This window comes from Psittacula echo (assembly GCF_963264785.1).
Source record: "Psittacula echo genome assembly, chromosome: 1".
Taxonomy (NCBI): Eukaryota; Metazoa; Chordata; class Aves; order Psittaciformes; family Psittacidae; genus Psittacula; species Psittacula echo.
Genome location: NC_137735.1, coordinates 8,872,226 through 8,895,764, shown reverse-complemented (window position 1 = coordinate 8,895,764; position 23,539 = coordinate 8,872,226). Strand labels below are relative to the sequence as shown.

The following is a 23,539-nucleotide window of genomic DNA, read 5'->3' as shown; positions in this document are numbered from 1 at the left end:
TTATCACTATCTTGTTTATATGCACATCTCCACTCCCTTCTTTCTCTGTTCCTGTTTAAAGATTTGATGCAGGCATACCTAGTCAAAGCTGAAGTATTATGGATTCTACAGTAGTAATTATTTTTTGTCAACTGAAGTAAAGAAGTTTGTTTGAATACAGAAATGAGAAGAGGCAATCAGCAGCAATAATGGTGAAAAGAGACTAACCTCATCTCTGTGTTTCTGACAAAAGACCAAAAACTGAGATACTGCATCGCCCTTTCTGCTTCGCGGAGTAGATGCTGGAGTTTTCTTTCTATTGAGAGGGGAGCCTATCCCTCTTTTCGATTCTGCCTGTTCGGATGACTTTTGAGGAGTAGTATCCTTAGTCCCTGACTGAGTGCTTTCTTCCATATCATCAGTGGCTGACAATTTTGCTGTCCTTCTCCTCCTCTTGTTAGGAATGCCAGACTCCTTCATCGATTTCAGATTTTGAGTGGTTTCTTCGCTCGAGTAAGACGACTCATCTACCTCCTCCAGGGGTTCCACAGCAACGCCAACTTCCTTTGCCACTCGAGGATTAAGATGAGGTCTGTCCCTAACATAGATGAAGGTGTACTTGGCCTTCCGTTCTTCCACTGTCATGCCTACTGCTTCACTTGCTTGCTTAACACCCATCTCCCACTGTGGCCGCAGCTTTCCTGAAACAGGCTTTAACATCTGCAAGGTGAGATAGGAGTGTGAGAAATTTGCCCACTTCTGATTTAAAAATGTCAACAGTAACAAAAAACAATTCTAAGAGACAAAGTGCAATGTATAATTATCATTCAGACATTAAAATGGAATTGCATTCGACAGTACTGGTACCATGCATGAATCAATGACAAAGCAGAAGAGTACTGATTTTTAGCAAGTAATAAACAGTGGTAAATCATCCTATTCTTTACATCTCTAAGTGAAGTATAAAACTACAGGCATCTGTAAAACAAGCTGTCTTTAAAGCTCTCTAAAACATTTATTTATATCTGTATATACCTCTAAGAGTAAAATAAAAATCTCTGAATCTTGTCTGACCTGGTGGCTTCTTACCTTTATTTTCTCTGATTTAGTGAGGGCTTGTTTTGCACTTTCGTGGCATAATTGTTCAAACTGGTCTTTTTCTTTAAAGGGCACAAGGCTCTTCTCAAATATCCAGGCTCGCTCGGGGGCATCTCCAAAAAACTGAACATGATATTGACGAAAACTCTTTTTCTGTCCTGAAAATTAAAAACAAATGTATTTAAGATACAACATAGGCTGTTCTCTGCACTTCTGGACTTGAAGTCTTCTGTAAACTCCTATAGTTCCCATTCCAGAAAACAATACGCTTTGTTAAATTAACTGAAGGTTACTACTGTCTGTCAGTGCTTTCCATGTGTATTAACTTGTAAGTAGGCCTGGATGTTTCTGAAAATGCTGCATTTGAAAATGTTTTCAATGCTTGGATAGCTGCTGCCCTCAGCCTCATCTCCGATTCGCCTAAACTTTATAACATTCTTAAACTGAGATACAAACTTCATCTAGTTTTACCATATGCAATCACAACTTCATATCTTAACCAAGCTTTTAAGGAGTCAAAGCAAGAAATGAAAAGGATTTGGGTGGTGGAAGAGAGAGAAGGGAAAGTGGGAAGATAAGAGAACACTTCTGAAACCTAGATAAGAAACATTCATTCATGCATTCACTGTAAAGAGGAATGCTGTCTCACTGGCGTAAGGCACAGGCATACAACCTTTTTTCTGTTAGTACTCTGCAGGTTGTGTTCAGGCAAATGGCACTGGGGTTTTGCTACACTGATTTCTATAGTTTCTTAGGAAAATCTACCACAGAGATTCTTGATAATGAAGCATAAACCTTGCTCCTTTCAAGGGGCAGAGTAATTCAGTTAGGGACAAATAAACAGCTTTATTTCTCTTAAAATAATATTCGGTCTATTATCACATAATAGACCTAATAATCCAATGAGTAAAATTCACAGAGACTGCTTGATCAAAACTCTGAAAGACTGCTACATGAAACATTTGTCTGAGGAGTCTATAATAACCACTCCAACAACGGTATGAAAGCTTGAAAGCATTCAAGAAGCCATTTAGTTTACTACCAACATTGAGTCTAGCTATAATCCTAGAGATACTCATTGAATCTGTTCTTAAAAACCTCCTATAGAATCATAGAATAGTTAGGGTCGGAAAGGACCTTAAGATTATCTAGTTCCAACCCCCCTGACATAGGCAGGGACACCTCACACTAAACCATGTCACCCAAGGCTCTATCCAACCCGGCCTTGAACACTGACAGGGATGGAGCATTCACAACTTCCTTGGGCAACCCATTCCAGTGCCTCACCACCCTCTCAGTAAAGAACTTCCTCCCACACCATTTCTCCAGGCAATCAACCCCAATGCATCACTGTTTTATCCCAAGTTCTTAATCTGTAGTCTAAATATTCATTGCTACTAGCTTTCTTCTTCCCAGAACAAGAAGAGTTTATGCCTTTTCTTCTTTGCATGTAACTTAAATAATCTAAGGCCAGTTACTGGGTTCTCCTTTAGCTCCCCCTTGTCAGACTAAACAGCCCCAAGCTCCTTCAGTCTGCCTGCACAGGTAAGATTCCTAGATGTCTATTCATGCTGTTCTCAGACCTTTGTGTTTGGTCCATGTTTCTTTGAATTAGATGGCCCAAACAGAAAGAAAAAAACTAAGACTCCCACTGAGGCCATGCTACCACTGGACAAGCAAAGGATATAATTCATGCTTTTTATAAGCAGCTCAATTTATGTCAGTGTGATTTTGGTCTTTCTGCAGAGAAAACTACGATGGGTTAATACAACTGATTCCTCTCTGTGAAAATGCAGATTTCCACTCATTTGCCAGCTTGATCACCTACCACTATAAAAATCCAACCCCTATTCCTACTAAACCAAGGGGTTGTTTTTTTTCCAGACTACACCTCCAACGTGTCAGGATTATTCAGATTTACAATCCTTCATGCTTATAGTTCCCCCACACTGGAAATCTGTAATTCCAATGCACATTTTAGATGTATATTCTAGCCCATTTTCCAAGTCCTCAATACAACCCTTGAAAACTAGGGAAAAACCAAGCCACAAAAACACTGCTTTCCCACACTTGGAAATACATATTTCAAAGTTACTGAAATCTCTAGTGACAAGTAAATGCCCTACTCCGTTCCTAACAACGGAAGTCGATACTTCTACTTATTCTAATGAAATACATGAAATCATTGAGAAGCGTAAGTATCAAAACAAAGTTATGTGCTCCTATTTTGGGTTGATATTCCTATTAACCTCTTGCTTTTCTCCTTAATCTGCAAATTTTCTGGATTCTGTTTTCAGGTTTTCTAAACTTTCCGTGCAGTTTGGCATAAACATAGTAAAAAACAGTTTACAGTGCTCAGCTGTAGTTAAAACTAGTGAGGGATGCAAACCGCAGCAAGATTTCCTGTAAATACAACCGTAGCAAAAGGAAGGCTAAGGAATGCTCACTGGGGCTGGAGACTGAGTGACAAAGGACACAGGCTGGGGGACTCCACACCTTCTCTGTCTCAGGGTTTTGCTTGTTTCTTAGACTGTAACATCTATCCTGAAGCCTTCTGGTCCTTTAGTCTAGTGATAAAAGCTGCAAGACTGACACACTACCCACAGTATATTAAGGAAAAGTCACGGAGCACTTAATCAGATTGCACATCTCCAGCATCCTGGACCAGGTCGGATGCTTCAGAAGATGTTGAAGGTGTTGGCCAATGTGGTTGCAAGGGTGATCTCTGTAAGTTTTGAAAGGTCACAGCCATTTGGGGAGATACCCAATGACTGGAAAAAGGTAAACACTCCAAACATCATACCTATCTTCAAGAAAAACAGTAACAATCTGGGGAACTACAAGTCAGGTTGACCAGCTTACCCTCAGTGACCACAACATTACGTGGCAAATTCTCCTGTAATACCTATTCTCCTATATGTCCAAGCGCATGAAAGACAAAAAGGTGTCTGGGAATAGCCAGCACAGGCTCCTCAGTGGCAAATTGTACCTAATCAATTTGACTCACATAGCACTAATACAAAAGGCAATGGACATATGTTGAAAGAAAGGAAATTTCAACTAGATAAAGGAAGAAGTCTCTTGCCATAATGGCTACCAATCACTGGAACCAGTTGCCAAGAAAAGCTGCAAAGTCACCATGCCTGAAGACATTAAATATTTGACTGGACAAGGCCCTGAGCAACCTGCTCTGACTTGGAGACCATATGACTTGTAGAGGTCCTTTCCAAACTCCACTACTTAATCATTCTACAACCAGCGCACAGATGCCTCAAAGGTTTCAGGTATCAGAACAGAGAACAAAGCTCCAAATGACATGAAGAAATCACACAGATTCTACTCAAAAAGCTTGTTAACACTTGATAGTCCTTGTATTTAGAATAAACTAATGTTGTCTGTAGGTAACAGTACTGCTTCTAAGAACCACAGAAAACGTAGTTGCCTGAATTATGGATTGCTTGTAGTTAAGCATAATCATCAGGAGTATTTAACTCCCATTAGCTTTCAATAAAATTTTTAGCCCATATCACTTCTCCAAGCATCTCCATAAAACCAGTGGAAAGTACCATCAGATAATTTTTAATAAGACTTCACATAGTTTCATAGATCACAATTTTGATATCTGTCAGAGAATGTTCCCAGCTAAAAAAAACACAGTAGGAAAAAAGCTCTGTTTGCTATATGCTCAAGAATAGTGTTCACATGATTTTAACATTCCGCTTGACAACAAGGAGGTGATTCAGCTACTGAAACAACTGAATAAAGAACAGAATTTCCCCAAAACAATGGTTACGGATACCTAAAGAAATTGGGATGTTTGCAGCATCATTGACATACCTTTTAGTTTAGTGTAGGCGTGGAGAATGGGATCAGCTGAAACCATACATGGCCACCATGGAAAACCAGACACTTTTGACCACACTAGATCTCCTATATTGTACTTCAACAGATGAACTTTGTCTTCTTTGACGGTACTTTGAGTTGGATCTCTTTTAGCAGGGGCCTTAAAAGATGAAAAAAAGAAAGAAAAAACTATAACCATGTTTCTTCAGATGTGCACTAAACAGCACACAAAAATAACCAACAAATCACGGTATGTATTCTCTTTAAACATTATATGCGAAAACAGAGTGGTAATGGAAGGAAGTAAGTAAGAAACAGTTCACCAGAATAAAGAACTATCATGTCTGCTAGCAAACAGTAATTCTATTTCATGTGTAAGAAAAACCTAAGGAATAATTTTTGTTCTCTCATTTTGTTCCATTTATGGTTCTAGTTTTAGTTGGAAATACTGGCACGTAAGCTGTGGTTTGCCTTTATCTTTTGAATCACTGCTGAGAGACCATCAGGAAGGCTTACTTTAATTTCAAACACGTTAACTGAACACTGGATGTAGATGTGGAAGAGCCAACCTCCCTCTGTATTCAACATTATTAACCAAGTAAAGTGTAATATACACAAACGTGTTCTTACATTTAAAACTATAGAAACATCTCAAATCAGAATAGACTGAAATACTGCCTTAATGCCTAAATACAAACACATAACGCGTTAAATCCCCCCAACACTCTGCATCTTTCAGCTGTATTTTTACATACTAAGAATTGACAAAAACCCCTCCCCACACCCTTTAGCAAGATTCTTTTCTGTTCCAGTCCAAGCAGTAAAGTTTGTGAGTGCTCAGCTGGTGCTCTGAAGCTGTTTTAGCTATTGGAAAACAGTTACAGAACTACTTCCACTTCAAGGGACAGATCTAACCACCAGGGAGTTTTGTGCTCCTCTGTGATAGACACATTCTTACTGCTTCATAACAAAGTTCAGCAACACAGACATTTATTCACCGACTAAAGCCATTTCACAAAGTTAGTTACAGCTTGTCTCCTTAGCTTCATCTTTTCTGTTTGATATAAATACTGAACACGTTTGTCTAGGTAAGCGCTAATTCTGGATGTAAAAAAGCACAGGATGTGTCTCATTACAGACATGTTGAAAAAAATAGGTTGCAATTTTTCTATTACTGAATTCATATGCAACGTGTTTCATCGTTCATCTTGCCAGCAGTACCAGCTCAGCATACAGAGCTTCAGGCTTTCAGTGGATTTAAGGTTAGACCTGGAGCAAAATTCTGTTTTCATTAATTAGAAGTGACAAGAGGAAAGAATGAACGCTGTTAAGAAACTGGAAATCTAGAATGCTATTGGAGCATTATGTTATATCAGAGTAGATCAGGTTACCTTGTCCTTGATTTTAAATCCAGATAATACTACTATAACTAGTTACACATTATTTTCCAAACACAAACAAAAAAAATCTTTGATGTGCTGCACAACCATAGAGATTCTTCTTGCACTTCAAACATAGAGGTACATTCAATCAAAAAACCTAAAGCTTAATGTACTCAGAAAGCCCTTTCCTCAAAGCTTGTACAGCTATGCCTGGTAAACACACATGATGCTATGTCATCTGATTGTTAGGGACAGTTACTCATCCAGTGATTCAGCTTTTCTGATGAATTCAGACGTGGTTCATGTGCCTGCAGCTAGAGCCATGTTCCTATGTCTCAAGGTTTCTGGCTCTCTAAGGATTCTGTAAGACTGTCAGAAAACCCTTCCCGCTGAGCTTGCCTCAAGTCCAGCACTCTCAATAGACCTCAAAGATTCCAAGCAGATGTGAAAAATCAAACCCTCCTTCTAGCAGCTAAACACTACATGAAAAGTTACGCTTAAAAGCTGAAAATTAAGAAATACATACGCTGAGAGAAGATCTGCAAAAGCATTAATCCCAACACACAAACCGACTTTAGCATTTAAACAGAACAGGTGGGCTGAAAATGGTTTCCAATGAGTTCAGTTTCTCAAATGTAAAAGTTAGCGAGGATTCTGAGTCTCAGCTTTGATTTATGAGTCCCCGGTTTTTCAGAAAGTGCAGCTAAGCTGCAAAGATTTATGACTACAGTCTGAGAGGGAGCTGGCTGGAATAATGAAAAGGCTCTAGCAGTGCTTCTTACTGCAGCACAGTCCAAGAAGGGTGGTGGCACAGGGGTGAATATCACATTTGAATATATCTACAAGCACTTCACAAAGTCTTGAAATGCCGACAACACTGATTTTATAGTTTTACTATAGTGGATCACGATAAAAAACTTGCAAATGACAGGCTGTGATAAAACCTGCAAGGTTTATCTATACCACGCTTGCTGTATGCATGCTTCCTTAAGGTGATAAAATGTGCATACTTTAAAAGAATGGCAAAATACAGCACAGAACAGTGTGTGCAGAATTTTAAGAGCTCTTGGATGTACTTAGTTAAAAGCCTATAGGAAATATTACTATGAACTCGCTCACTTCCATCTCACTTTCCCACATCGTTCTGGTTCAGTTTGATTTTCTTATTCTGGGAATTACTCTGGTCTATTTAACCAGTATCCCAAGAATGATCAGTGAAGTAAAATTCCTGCCAGGTACTTCTGAGACAAGCAACTGTAGGACTTCAACAGCCTCCTCAAAAACGTTTTACAAACTGCCAGCACTGCATTAAATGCTTAAGTGTTTAAATTGTTTAAAAACATCAGAAAATGCCAGACACTGCTAGAAGGCAGTCATATGCACAGATTGTAACTTCAACGTCCATGCTGGTTTTATTTAAATCATTGATGGAATAGGAGGAAGAGAGGATTTCTAAACAAATTTGTAACCCAGTCTCCTGATGGCATCTATGTTCTCATATGATGAGAACTGGAGCTTCTTTAGACACTTGGACTCCTTGCAGCTTTCAAGAACAGGAAACCAGCATTCAAGTTACAAAGTGATACAGAAAAATGTAATTTGGCTTGCAGGGTTTTCTTCCTCCTGAAGAAAACAGGAATTACTGCTTAGTCAAATTCTGATTCCCAACAATATGTAATCAGGCAGAACCGGGCATCTACTGCGCACCTGTGGAAGATGGAGAGCCAGGACTGGATGTCCACTTGTACCAGAAGACAAGGAATACTTCCTCCTGCAATAGCTGACCTATTCTTGCTGTGATGATAACTTCAGCAAGCCAATTAAGATGGTTTACAGCCCAACTGTAAAGCAAGGGAAGGGCACACAAGATTTCTGGCTCTTTGCATCCTTTTACATCTTTTTACTTCTTGAAATTGTTCTCATTTCTAATTAGCTCTCCTACCCATACATGTCAACAAAGTCTAGTCTGTTGCGCCTTCTGTGCTGCAGAGGAGCACAAAACAGTCTTTGCTTGCTGTCACTGCTAAGTCTTGACTGCTGTGTGTGTCATCCATCCTGCTCCTTTTACTGCAGATTTGAGAGAAGTAAACACACACACATTTCCCCCTCCTCCTTCCTTAATTGCAGGCAAGCTTTGCAGCCTCTGAGATAACTACCACCGCAATCACCTTAGGCCCAGACTTTAAAACCAGTTATGCTAAACAGAGGAAGGAAACAGCTTGTGGTTGTATTTCTTTTCTATTTTGGGAAGGGATTCCTGGGTTTTCCTCCCCCCTTTTCAAACACCAGACTGCAGAGAAGTTACATAAATGGGCAATCAAAGCCTGGGTGATGACTCCCACACAGAGCAGTCCTAACACTGAACAAACACACACGCCATTTGACAGGCTCTGCAGCACTCGGTATGGCAGACATTGAAATCCCTGACTTTCTGCATTAATATCCTAATGAAAGACTTGCTCTGACAGGCAGCTAGGTGGATTTTATTTTCTCCAGGAGGACATGGAATGTGGAGTAATTCTCTTCTTGTAACTGAGTTTTTCTGTGAGAAATTATGCCTTGTTGAGTAACAGCATCCTTAAAAACTCATGTGGGCCACCAGATGCAACAGGCTGAGGAGGACCAAGAAAGAAAAGAACATTTAACATGCCCTTCCTCTTCCCTTAGCATTTCACAGATTTGTCATTTCTCTCAGCACTGTCATAAGCAATGAGTGACAGGCAGATTGAGAAGAATTCATGACAATGCTATAGCATTTTACCAGCCCAAAGAAGGGGCTTGTCCATAGAAAACACTGGTATTTAATTAACTTTGCCTAAATCTTATCACAAGAATCCAATCCACTTCCATTTAGTTCTGGTCTGACTGAAACAAAAGAACACACCATGAGTGATGGGTAACTTCAAAGCTTAGAACTATCTTACAATGACCAAATTAAAATGCATTTAAAGGCAGCATATTTACTGTACTTAGAGCTTTAGGTTTGTTTGTAGTCTCTATTATGAAATCACCATGATGAGTGTTTAGTATACAAGGGACAAAAGTAATTTCAGAACAACCAAGCATCTAGAAGGCTTACTAGGTGATGTTAGACAGAGGTAACTTTATCCCTTTTAAAGTGATCAGTGGTAGAGGTACTACTATTATAATAATCTATTCTGTGCAAGGAACCCCTTTGAGGAACCCCTCAAAATTACTACAAATTACCTTAGGCATCAAAAAGCTATTATTTCACTATACAAACTTGGAAAGCTATGGAAATCATTAAAAAACCTTGACTGAACTGTAAATTGTCAGAAAGGGATTAGATAAAGAACTGTGTTGAGAATTGGTGAAGAATACACCACCAGAACTTAATATACAACAAAAAGAGAACAATTAAAACAAGCGAGGACATGAAGACAATAAATGCTCTCCTCTGTGTAACATAACAGGGAAGCAAACATTGAACAACTTGCAGATGCCCAATATCTCCCCCCTTTGGTTTTATTTTCAGTTCAGTCCCACCCTGTACCAAAGAACCTCGAACGGACTGCACCATAACTGAAGGCCATGCTACAAACATAGACTGCTGGAGGTCTGCTTGCACTACTGCCCTATTGCTTTTTATTCCTATTGCTATTTAGAATAGAAAACAATCTACTAGCATTACAAAGAAATACAAACAAAATAATCAAGGTCACTAAACAGAATATATGCAATTAAAATGGACTTTGACTCAAAGATAGAACACACAAGCTTAGTTAAATGTGTTCCCTTACTATGGGAAAGACGATACTGCTTGCTGACCTGGTCCTGCTATCTACTTCTGCTGTGTTTCATCCACTAATACTCCTGTTTTCTACCATGGACCTCTATAACGAAAATAAAAGTAAACATGTTTTGTTTTCTCTCTCCTCTCTATCAGGACAGAGAGCTAAGGAAGTAGTTGCAGAACAAACTTCATTTCTTTCAGAGGCTCAAGAGAGGTAGGTGGTAGGTTTGTCTGGAGAAAAGCAAAGGGAACAACAGAACAGATTATTTTTGTCATGTTGTTCAGTCACTTGACTTCACCAATTATTAAGGACACTATAAACAAGCAAACAAACAAACTACGTAATAGGACAATGACTCTGAATGTTTATTCCTTGAAAAACCACCAATTCCATTCTCAGGAAAGCTCTTGCTTCCTGAAAAATTAAGGATTAATTTGACAAAAGACAAATCACCATTCAGTCTTCAGGCAAAAGAATGGAGGGATGCAGCTACTTCTCCAATGAGTGATGTCCTGTCATTCAGGACAGAGAAACAGCTTCTTTTCAGTCTGTGACTGAGAACAAAGATCTCATAAAGTCAAATCACTTCAAAACCAAAGATGACAGCCACAGCCGATTAAAATCACTGCAAAACCCTCAACATGCATTACTGCTTCAAATGAAAAGGGTGGACACTTAAGTCTGCTAAGGAATGCCCAGTGCTCATTCTAAATGATTCTGTCTATAAAAATAGTATCCTCACCAACATAACTGCCTTACTTTGTCATTTATTTTTAAGATTATAATTCACACGTTAAACTGTTTACCCCAGAAGGTAAAGTCCTTAGAGGCCCTATGTTTATCCAAATAGCTCCCATTTTCTGGCATGTGGGGGAGTATATTTAGATAGTAAACCACAAGTAACTGAATGTACTAATAAAAATAAGATTTTTCCACTTTGTCTTGTTATATTCTGTTTATTATCTAATGGAAGAATGCTGTGTAATTACATATTCAGCAACCCACTGCCTACAGCAAGAACGTTTCAGGCAGGCAACTAAAGAGTAAACCAGACCTTCACAAGAAGATTAAGAGAAAACGCTGAATTACTCCTACAGAATGGAGAAGGATGAGGAAACGTGAAAGAAGCAGCAATGAGTCGGCAAAATTTTGTGTTCCACCTTCAGTACAACAGAAAGGGACATTTCAGTAAAGCATCCAAAGACCGCAGCCCTCAGAAGGCCACTGCATCAACCCGTCTGCAATACCCTTATAAAACATAGAATCATAGAATAGTCAGGATTGGAAAGGACCTTACATGCACTATCTTGTGCAGTGAGGTAAAGACTGAGGGGGAAAGAGGACATTAAAAGTCCAGACCAGAAAAAAAAAAACCATGAACAAACTATGCTGGGGGTTGGTTTGTTAAGTTTTTCAGATTCGCTGTTATTTTACACCAAGCCAGAGATTTAACTAAAACCTTTCAAATTCCATTTCAAAAGTAATTACATTAAATGTATTTCTTCAAGCTTTCTTTTCTTCCATTACTAACCACTTCTTTCCTTCCGTTACTGACAGGGGGGTCAAACCCGGCAGTGTGAAGAATAACATTAGCACAAGTTTGAATCTTCCTGCCACAACTGGGATCTATTTATTTTTCTTCAATGTGCTTAGACAGTAAAGCTATAAAACAAGAGGACAAAAAAGGGTGGAGAAAAATCACTGATCTACTTGCAGATGCCCTGAAAATCTTCTGTGCTGATTGAGGCTCTTTGAAACCAAATATAATGTCCGTGACAATAGATTTGTTCCGTCCGTTTCTTTCCACAAACTCATCTACAGCAGTTTGTGGACAGCATGTTGAGTATCACCACACAGGACCCTCCCCTCTGACAGGGAAAGCAAGCAGAAGACTCTACAAAACCTATTTAAGTTTACACAGGGCTTCATGATGTAGATGATGCATTTTAAAACAAGATAAAAGCTCAAATTTGTATTTCTAATCACCCATTAAACTCCTGGTTACATTTCAATTCTTTATGCTGGCTTTGGTTCCCTCATTAGTAAGTCTCCAGCAGACGAGATGTGTTGTAAGATGATTTTACATTTAAAAACAAATCTGTCTATGCGAATGAGCAATCTTCCTCTCCACAAACACTATATGAGCAAGGATTTCAGAAAGCAACTTAACACTGTATTTTAGTAACTAGGATACAACCCTTTTTCAGAGTAAAGAGTTGAAGAGAAACAGATTCAATCATTCACAGATTGATCCGGTAAAATGCAAGTCCTGGAACACTTCCCAACACTCAATCTCTCTTAAAAATGTGGAGAAGTTTCTTCAGCTGCTTTACTGCATTTCTGCATTTACATTTAGATGGCCTCTTAAATTGTAAGTTAATGCCTTATTATTGAAGGGTTCCATGTTTTGGAAATTTAAATTAGACAAGGCTGGATGGGAATGAATGAAACCACCTCTTATATTAGAAAAAGATTTCTGCCTACATCCGACTTCTCTAACCTTCACCCAGCCTCAAAAGTTACAACTTTTGATGCAGTATCTGGGTATATAAGACAGCGTGGATATGAGATACTACGGAAGTCTGGAACAGCGTAACTGTAGAGCCATGAGGAAGTCTGGCAGAGGAAACAGTTATTTCTGAATAACTTCCATATGAATTTCACTTAGGATAACAGAATGAAAGTTAAATCATCTCAGCATACCTACAGGTTTTCAGAATGCCATATCCATGTGTATTTTGTTATCTGCATGTACAATAATTTCACATCCTTTCAAGACCAGAATCTGTGTCAGAGCCTTACGCTCTGCACTCTCCTTCACCTCTACAGAGTTCAGTAGAAAAGATTCCCCAAAACACTGTCTTAACAGATATCCTCCCCACGGTAGCTCACAAACATCCAGGGTAGCACAGGTAGATGCTCTGTATCCTAAAAATATTCTTGGTAGAAAACAGAAAAACCCAGGCCCAGATAATACTGTCAACAGACAACTCCATTTACAGAACACTGTTCTCTGGTGCAGGCAGATACCTGTACTGCATCTACATTTCTTTGCAACACAAACACTTTGAAAGCAGCTGTCCAAGCTTAAATAGAACAAACTCTGATCTGGCATAAAAGAGCTCTGTTAATTAAATAATAATTTGACATAGTCCAAGCACTACTTTGCCTTTGAGATTAGACCTTTAAACATGAATCCCCATACCTAAAAACAGACACAAGAGGTTTCCATCCAGGTTGCATTGTTACATACACCTAGTAGGTCCTACTCTTCTGGAGATGAAATGCAATAAACAGTTATCAGTGGTTAATCAACCCAGGGGCAATTGTGGGGAGGATAAAAAACCAAAACAAACCTACACCTACATTACCTTGATTTGCAATGCTGAAACATTCTTTATTTTCAGCGACAGATGTACAGGAAACCTGGGAAAACCCCAACCCCATAGGAATATTAAAATAGGGCAGTAAAACATCATGAACCCCACGGTTCAAGTGCTATCGATTCCACAAGAGCTAAGATCCCAATATTTTACTTCATCACAAGTATCTTCAACACACACTGGAGCTGACTTTTATCTACCAAAACAAATAAGAAACAAAACAAAGCTTTTCTAACATAAGTTGCTGCTATGAGGGCACAGATTCACTTCTTCACACAAGTGCAGCAGAGCTTCTTTAACAACAGACTGTGTGAGATCCAGTTTCTCCTCTTGTACTGGGCTTCCAAAATAAAGCCTTTTTATGAACTGTCTTTCTGAGAAGGAAATTAATTCCTTATTACTGACAACTTACACTTTAGATACTGACCATTTTATGAGGCACAAGAGAACAACTCCTGTAGGTACTTCAGGTATTCACAAAAAGCAGACATATCAGTGTTAGCCTGGCTGGACCTATTTATTTAGAACAGCAGGATAATGAAACATGGCAATAGACAGACATAAAATTAGTGACCGTGAACAAAGACCTCTTTTGAAGGTCTTAAAGTTCACATGCTCTACATGAAATCTACTCCAGAGCAAGGAAACTTATAAAGGAGGCTGATATCAGTGTTCCAAGAGAGACCAAAATATTTTGCTTCTGCTACTTTGCCTAAGGGTTACTACAAAGCATCTTTCTTTCTTGACAAAAGGGGGCTTTAAGGGCCAGAAATGACATCTGGTACAGATCACTGAAGTTTCCCAAAAATCTGCCTGTAAATCCATCCAAGTAACATAACCCTGAACTCTAGGTCTACTCTTGGCTAAATATGAAGGTTAGACATGCATTATTTTGGTTAAGGAGAATACTGAGCAGAGCAACAGGAGGGCTTCACCCTACCTTGGACAGGAAAGCAGCGGAAACAAGCAAATTCCTTGCGATACCAACCAGTAGTGGTCCATACAACGTGAAGAGGAGATGCTAAGATGACGGTATTCATTTAAATACTATACTACATGTGTAACAATTAAGAGTAAGTCTGCTTAACTTGAAAAAACCCAAACAATTAAGCCATAAAGTGTTATTAAGCTCTCAACTGCGTTATGGCACACAACCTGCTGTTGAGATGTAAATGGAATAGTTCTTAGAATCATAGAATAAAAGGTTAGGGTTGGAAAGGACCTTAAGATCATCTAGTTCCAAGCACCCTGCCTGGGCAGGGACACCTTGCACTAAACCATTCTGCCAGAATACAGCCTGCTCATCACTTTATTTGACCTATCATGGCCACCATACTGCCCAAAAGACCAAAATAGAAAGTCCTGCAATGCACAAATCAAAGATGAGTACAAAACAATGCAACAGTTGCTGACATTGTCAAATTTGACTGAGATCACATCTGGTCTGCTCTTCTCCACAAAGAACTGGCTCAGTGCTCATCAGCAATCAAGAAGAATCAATTAAATGCTGAGTATTATTTATACTGAAAAATGATGAAATGGAGAACAATACAGAAAATCATTACATGCCACTGTATGCATCCACAAGAGATCTTGAATGTCCTGTGCTATTCTGGTCCCTCATTCTCAAAAGCAGAGACAGCAGAACCCAAAGGGCATCGCAGTTCAAGAAAGAAAGGATGATAAGAAGTAACATTCTGGAACAGCTCCTATACGCGGAACATTGCGTTAGTTTTTTTTAAGCTGAAATTAAAAATTGAGCAGGTTTGTGAAAAATCTATAAAACTATCAGTAATAGTTTGTCCATGATCCCTACTTTTAGTATTATGAGAGAATCAAGTGAAACAAGTAGGTGGCAAATAGAAAAGTAAAAAGAGCTGCTCTATTACCTAATGTTATAGATGCCAAAAGTTCACACTAGGTCAAAAGGAAACTGAGGTCTTCTCGCATGAATTTAGCCATCTATAGCTATTAAATACAAAATCACAAGCTCTAGAAACCTGAGTCACAAACTGCTGGAGGCGGAATATATTCAAAGAGAGCATCACTCCATGATTTGCCACGTCTACACTCCCCATTATGCATCCTCCGCTGAAGCTCACCCCCGAGATGAGGTACTGAATTAAACGGCTCCTTGATCCAACTTGGTAGAGCTATTCTTTTACAGCATCTTTGTCGTCACTTCATAGAATAGCTAGGGTTGGAAAGGACCTTAAGATCATCTAGTTCCAACCCCCCTGCCATGGGCAGGGACACCTCACACTAAACCATGTCACCCAAGGCCTCATCCAACCTGGCCTTGAACACCACCAAGGATGGAGCACTCTCAACCTCCCTGGGCAACCCATTCCAGTGCCTCACCACCCTCTCAGTAAAGAATTTCTTCCTTATATCTAATCTAAACTTCCCCTGTTTAAGTTTGAACCCGTTACCCCTTGTCCTGTCACTACAGTCCCTCATTAAGGGAAGCGAATGAGCAATCAAGGTATTATTTCATATTTGATTGGGAGTCTTCCACCAATGAAGAGAGAGGGAAAAGAAAAAAGTATAAAAGTATTTATATTTACAGATTGAGATGACAGTTTTACGTAGAAAGTGTACTTAGTTCAACCGCTTTTACATACAAGAACAGGAAATGTGGCATGGAGAGCCTTGAACAAATATTTAAGCTTTCTGCAATTAATTTTGTAACCACTGAGAATACTCATAGCTTCCGATCTCCCCCCAAACCAGTACACTCTTGAGGCTGAATGCATTTTGGTGCTTCTCAGCCTACAAGTAGTTCCTTAAAATACTTTACTAATGAGGCGTTAAGAACAATTTAAAGTTCCAAAGTAACGATCACTGCTGCAGGCTCAGAGCTGCTTAGCACAAACAGGTTTTCAACCTGTAGCTCAGTAACCCTTCCAAAAGGGGTAAGAAGTTATTTCTCTTGTTCCTGAAGCGATCACCCAGAAGAGAGTTCTAGCGTTATTCCTATTCCTTAGGAATTCTAACATCGGCCAGACAGCCTGTGTTATCACTCACCTGAAGACAGGATCTGGTATCTTAAGAACAGCCTATTAAGAAAGAAAACGTAACTGAGTTCATTTTACCCTACAGCTACAGATCCTGACTCTCACGGCAGTTTAGCTGCACATTTTATCACCAGTTGAGCAACCGTACTTGAGCAGGAATTCCTAATAAGTGATGATGAGAATCAATTCCTCCTTCTGCAAAAGACGTTTGTTTGAGTTTTTCTGTTTACTTTTTCTGAAAATTAAAACAAAATATTTGATGAGCACAGTTCTCCAGTCTTACAGAGGGAACTGGTAGGTTCCCACTCCTATCTACTGATTAGATGCAAGTGTCACCACCTTCCATGATCCCCATCTGCCTGTATTTAGCACAGAAGCATAAAAAGCAGCAGATAATCCCCAAACTGCTTCTGTTCTACCCTTACTGGGTTTCTAAATCATTGCCATTCACTGAGAAAAGCACTGTAACATTATGTAGATATTGGATATAATGGAGTTGGCTAGAACAATTTTTCTCCATGAAGATGAAATGGCAACAGAAACACATTACAAGGACCACTGGAATTTCTCCAGTAACTTGCAATTGCCCCCCATGTAGCTGCTGTGAAGTCATCCTGTACTGAGCAGAAAGAGTAACAAAGTGCCAAGTTTCTGGTATATTACTAAAAGAAAGCTACAAGAAAACTGGATAGGAAGCTATGTGGAAGGTATAGCTTTTGGATCATGTACATCTTACACAGCTGGAATCCGTAAACTAGTAAGTACAGCAGCGTGTGGACTTCCAGGTTTGCTCTGGACACAGTGCTGCAGCTTTTCTGAGCTACTGCACCCGTGCTAGGAAGACCTGCCAGGAAGCCATGCCAAAAGGGCAAACTGCCATTTGTAGGCCCAAACCGGCTTACGCAGAATAAGCTCAAGTGTGCCGGTATCACATGCTGAGCTGTTATTAGGGTTAGAGAGCACAGACCTACCTTGGGATCACCAGCATGAGAGCTGCAGATATATGTACTCTTATTTCCCACACAGAAACTCTGGATTGCTCTAGAGATCAGACTTGGATTACTTCACGTTAGTGTACGAAGCAAACCTCTGCTGTTCTCCTCCAGACAGGATTGTTTCACTTCTAACAAAGCCACCGAGTGGGAAAAAAACGGGTAGTCCTCATTCCTAACTGATAGTGTTACAAGAGCTGACAAAAACAATGACTGAAAAAGCAGCCACCACAAAATCTAGTAGTGACACACAGTGCCACTCTCATGGGCAGCACTATCAAACGGGCTCCTCAAATCAAATCAGACTCCTCTTCATCATGGATTGTAGTGATAGGACAAGGGGTATAGGGTTCAGACTTAAACAGGGGAAGTTCAGGTTGGAGATAAGGAAGTTCTTTCCTGTTAGGGTGGTGAGGCACTGGAATGGGTTGCTCAGGGAAGCTGTGAATGCTCCATCCCTGGCAGTGCTCAAGGTCAGGCTGGATGGAGCCTTGGGCAACACAGTCAAGCATGAGGTGTCCCTGCCCATGGCAGGGGGCTAGAACTAGATGATCTTAAGGTCCTATCCACCCAAACCATTCAATGGGTCTGGTGTCGATTCAAACATCTAACATGAGATATGTACCATCCAAAACATGGAACATTTGGAGGTGCTGCCAGGCCACTATAAGTGTAGTGCCTTAGCACAGAAGCTGCTAAACCAGGTCTTATCAGAAGAGGCCTGGAGTTTAAAGCAAACTCCTCAGGTGGAGAGATACCTGAGGCAAAGAAAAAGGGTGAAAGGCAGGAGGGGAGGGAGGAAAGAACCATGGCTTGCCCCAGTTTCCCTCTTTTACCTTGGGAAAACGAAAGCAGTGCAGCTGTTTCTTCAAGGCCTGGAAAAGGTAGTAGTTATCGACAGTGATCTAACTCACCTCAGAGCTGGGCAAATCGCATTTATTCCCAATTAAAAACTGACTTGCATACAAAAGATTCAAAACAGCCTTCTTTTATGTTAACAAAAAATGCCCAAACAAGAAGAAAACTCAACAACAGAGCACTGGAAGATTTGTTAAACGATAAGCCTCTCACGCCAGCAAGATAGTAATCTGCTATGCCCATCAAACAGGGATATAATTACCTTACACAAAAGGCAGTATTTGAACCATGGTGATTTCTGCTAAATCAAAGACTAAGAACTTGGACAACAAGAAATTGAGAGAGAAACCAGGCCAGAAATGAAACCAGACAAACAGGTTCTACATTAACTTGCAACCTACAATAAACAGACATCTAAGTGCAAAATTAATCAGCTTTTACTCCAAGGATAATTCTCTAACTTCCACTTTGCTGCCACAATCAGCTACATAAAACCGCACTATGATGCACTAACATTAAGGCTTCGGATGCTGGCAATGAAGTAACAGCAGGGGCCACAAAACAAAGAACACTGCTAGTAGACATTACATTTATGATCACAAAGAACACATGTATATCAGTAGTCTACATGTGGATAAACATTAAAAAATCTCCCTCAGCATGTTCCCCAGTATTATGTTTTGCTTTGTTTATTTTAAACCTTCTCAGTTGCAAACCCTGCCTGTGAGATAAAGAAAAGCCCCAGATCTTTTATGATCAATGAGTTATATCATAAAACAACACACTGTGACCTTCAAATGCTTTTTCTTTTACCCTTTGTCCTTTAAAGTGCAGGAAAAAAAAGGCCAGAAGCCTGACCCTGTGTTTCAAGTGCACTGAAAAGAATAGGGTTATAATATTGCAAAGTCTTTAAGCAGGGGGTTGTGCTGATTTGGTAGTTTGATAGCTCATGGATTTGGCACAGGAGCAACTACCACATCTAGGGTTAGACTGCCACCAAGTCTCAAGCACTCTGGGAAACAGCATTGACATGCTTTTCTCCTGACTATTTCTGGCCAAAAGACAACTCGGAGAAGCCAGACAAACCTTTATTTTAATCTTAAATGAACTGCTCACCAGGAAAAATTAAGGTCCATCCTTAACAAACAACTGATGTGAAAGGCCTCAGAACAAACTGTGTATGTGGGATTATTAACTATTGCTTCCTCTTTCTAAAAACAATACTAAAAGCCACACAAATATGCTAGTCACTGATGCTAATAAATACATCACCTCTTAGTCCAATTTAACCATGACCAGGGTGAAGAATTACTCTTAACTATTGACTGTACCCATACTTTTTACCTGAGTAGTGATTAGAAAAATCTGAACCAATTTCTGTTGAAACATTCTCCTTTAAAGAATTAAAGAAAACAAACTAATAAAATTACTGTAAACATCAGTATAGGATGACTGACATATTCAAATCATAAATAAATACTAAATATTTCTGATACTTAGAAGAATGTCTACACAGCTCTGTAAACTCATTAAGTAGTTTTAATGAAAATAAGGGTAAATAAAATTCGCAATATAGAAGCTATGTGTGTGGTGGTTCTCTGCATGTGTGACATTGTTGGGAGAAACTAAGCATCAGTGGTGGACTTGGCAGTGCTGGGTAAACTGTTGGACTCCATGATCTTAAAGGTCTTTTCCAACCTAAATGATACTATGATTAACTACTAAACCTGCAGTTGACAGAAAGCTTATAACATGCATTTTGTGTTTAAGGTGGGACATGTTTAGCAGCCAAAAGCATTCATTAATTACATATATTACTTATTGAGAAACTTAATATACACAGAAGTATTCCTGCTATGTAGGTTTCTTCCTCTGAGATAAAACGATAGTAAACCACATTCTTTCAAAAGGAGTCTAGCCACAAAAACTAAATAAAGGGGGGAAAGGGCTTCCAGCAGCATTCTTATTTACAACTTGGCAAAGCAGAGTGGAATTTCTCTTTCTGCCTGTGTTTAAAAGAAACAAGGAACAGACGAGCTTACGACAAACGGTAATGACATTTAATACAGGTATCTAGACCTTTTCAATGAATACAGTTCATCAGGTTATAGCAAGCAAAACCAGCTCTTTTCAGATGACAAATAAAGGTAGGAGCTACATTCCAACTGCTAACCTCTGACAGTAAAGAGCTTAGCTTAGCCAGCTGACAGCTGAGCACATTTTTCTTTAATTCGGAACCAGAAATGTAGAAATAGCTCATTTTTTTCCTGAAGCATCTGGTTATTAGGAAGCCAGAATACCTCATGCTCCAACAGTTAAAGGCCACCTACAAATTTAGAGGTCTCCCCAGCTCTCCTGCTCAGGCACACATCCTGGCTAGGTCCTGGCTGCATGTCTGGATAAAGTTTCTGTTTCAGATATTCCATGCTACCACATGCCCTGATTTGCTCTGGAGACTTATTTTACTTACATAAAAACAGAATTTACAGGGTCCTTCTAGCCTAGGCAAGAAACATGGACCAGAACTAGTGTGTATCTGTTCTCCCTTGAGCCAAAGTATCCTAGGAAGTGACTTGCTTGCGGAAAGCACCTATTGCAATATGTGAAATGAAGATTAGCATATGAACAAATAAAATCTCAGTATGATTAACAGAGCTAATGAAAGATTGTAAAAAAAAGTACTACCTTCTTTTCAGTGGGGCTTGAAGTCTTTGATACTAACGCTGCTTCAACAAGACCCTGCTCAAGGAAGGAGTCATATTTTATGCTTCTTTTTCTGCTTCTCCTCTCCTTGTTTGCTGGCTTCTGTTCATTTTCCTCTGACTGAGACACATCTGCACCATTGTCTCCACAAATGGAAGATTCGAAAAGAGGCTTTCCATTCATGTAGGTCTTAGTGATTTTCAGCTTAATTTCTGGAGAGCCATTCTTGATAGGAGTAGTGTTGGGTGGTGTTGCAACCCCCTTTATCTCCTGGGGTTCAAAGCGCAGCTTGGCATCTTGGGCCCCAGACTCGCCATTAAACACTCGAGAGGTCAGATCTTTCAATTTATCAGCTGGAATAAACGGAAGAGCCTCATGGCCGTTGTATTTTTGCATGACACCTTCTTGCAGAGTGGCAGAAAGCTGTGCTTTGCCCAAGTAGACAGAACACTCACGATTCACTTCACAATTCTGAGTTTTCCCATTAGTATTTCCAAGGATCTCTGGTACCTGCTTCATTTTGATGTAGTTAATTTTCCGAGTTAACAGTTGAGAACTTCTTTTGATGCTAAAGTCCATTCAGCCCAGATGTTTCCAGTCTCACACTGCTGTATTAAGACAAAATGATAGAGAATATTTTTAATACAGAAATATCAAAAGCTACCAAGTATTCAGATAGATGTCCCCACTAATACTGTACTTCATACAAGTTTTACTGAAGTGTTGCTTCTTATATCTACCACCAAAATACTTCAATATCTGTTAATATGCGTTACAAAAAAAGACCAAGAAAAATTGACTGATGAATCATCGATTTTATTAAAGCAAAAGCAGAGAGCAAAATCACAGCTTTCATTTTAGCAATCTGTTAACAATCTACAGCGTGAGCCTTATCCACACTAATTATTCAGAGGTATTGCACTGTTTAAAACAAGTAAGAATTACACCTAAGATAGTATCATTAATAACAACATAAACCAGATGAGTTTGTTTCTAAGAGGTTGTGCCAACATCAAAACCCCACAGGCTGTATTGTTGTAGCACCTACACCATGGACAGCAGCATCACAAGCTTCCCTTCCTCAACTCTACAAACAGGCCCTCAATCTTCTGTCAAAACACACCTCCCGAGGAAACAACTGTCTCCAGACACATCCCAAAGCGTGCTGGCTACGAGAACAAACAAAAGGTTAGCATTTTGTGCCATGAACACCAGCCCACTGGGAAAAAGCCAATCCTTCAGGCTATGCTGTGCAAAACGTAAATGGTCAAAGCAACTGCTGGGGTTTCAGCTTTTCAATAACAATAATATCATGTAGCACCCATTATTCCTATAGGAATTTGAAAACAGTCAACAGGTTAAAATGGCACTATTGTGTGCCCTATACAGGTTTTCTGAGGGTTCTGCCCTATCCATATTAACATTATACCATCCCTGCAAACAAACGAACCTGGCAGAATGAATCCTTTATGTTCCTAGACCAGGCAAAATGATCACTTTCACGTCTAAAATTCATACGCACAGACTACTCGTATTACCAGGTCCAGTGTACACATGATCTTCAGAAATATAGCATCATAAATGAGAACTCAGCACAGTAATCATCATATCCATGCTCAGGGTAACCAATTTCATATACGCTTAAGTCCAAGAACTGTCATATCAAATCAAAAAATTCATCAAATCTAGTCTTGCATGCTCCCAAAAAAGTGCAGTAAACCCATGATGAATAACTATTGAATTGTCAGTTGCTATGGAAGAAATCTCTTCTGAATCTCACCACCTTGCTTATTAACGTACACAGCTATAATGCCTACAACTGGCATATTCCTGAAACATACATATTTGCTACCTCTACATCAGGAGTAGCAATGTACAAACGCTTATACCTGAGCACTACTTTAGCCTGGCAAGCTTAAGGGTGTCAAGCCTGAGCTCAAAGCAATTGGTCAACAGGAATCCCTTTTATTCACAAAGACACAGGTGGAAAAAATAATCTAAAAATCATAACTCTATCACTCTTTTTAGCAAATACTCCCATCTCCCTAACATGCTGCTCTAAGGTACCTACAAGCTAAAAGGGTCTCTCTCCATAAAAGCCATATAGGCTTATTTGAGAGATGAAAACTATCCTTCAGGGACAGACAGCAGCCAGAAAAGCTCTTATTCAACAAGGTAAGAAGAGCAAGTATACCTGAACTCCAGGAACCTGCAACAGGAAAGGTTCCAGTCTTTCCTTAGCCAGATGAAGTCTGAATTACCATAAAATCTCCAATAAAATGAGTGGAAATCAGCCAACTTTATAAGAGGAGTCAGAGGTAAAAGGAAAACCAAAACTCTACCAGAACAGGACAAAGAACTCACTAAACCAAAAGAGAACTTGTGCACTTTCACAAGATCTCTGAAAACATGGGCCATGAAACAAAACTCTCAACCCAATTAACACTATAAACATGTTTCAAACTGTGATTCAGCACATTTAACTGAAATCGTATCTATTTTAAGAAACAACTGATGACAAATTCTATA

General features: G+C 39.5%; 1 protein-coding gene across 1 annotated transcript in view; it reads right to left on the bottom strand.

Moving 5' to 3' along the window:
* The window catches only part of NSD2 (nuclear receptor binding SET domain protein 2), a gene marked incomplete at its 5' end in the record, with an annotated part of 58,935 nt that extends 37,346 nt beyond the window's left edge, over positions 1-21,589 (bottom strand). Inside the window, 4 exons of the mRNA XM_080635190.1 lie at positions 208-699; positions 1,069-1,235; positions 4,915-5,080; positions 20,993-21,589. Coding sequence (XP_080491316.1) covers positions 208-699; positions 1,069-1,235; positions 4,915-5,080; positions 20,993-21,589 — 1,422 coding nt within the window. The remainder of the gene's footprint in view (positions 1-207; positions 700-1,068; positions 1,236-4,914; positions 5,081-20,992) is intronic.
* Positions 21,590-23,539: the final 1,950 nt, after the last annotated feature.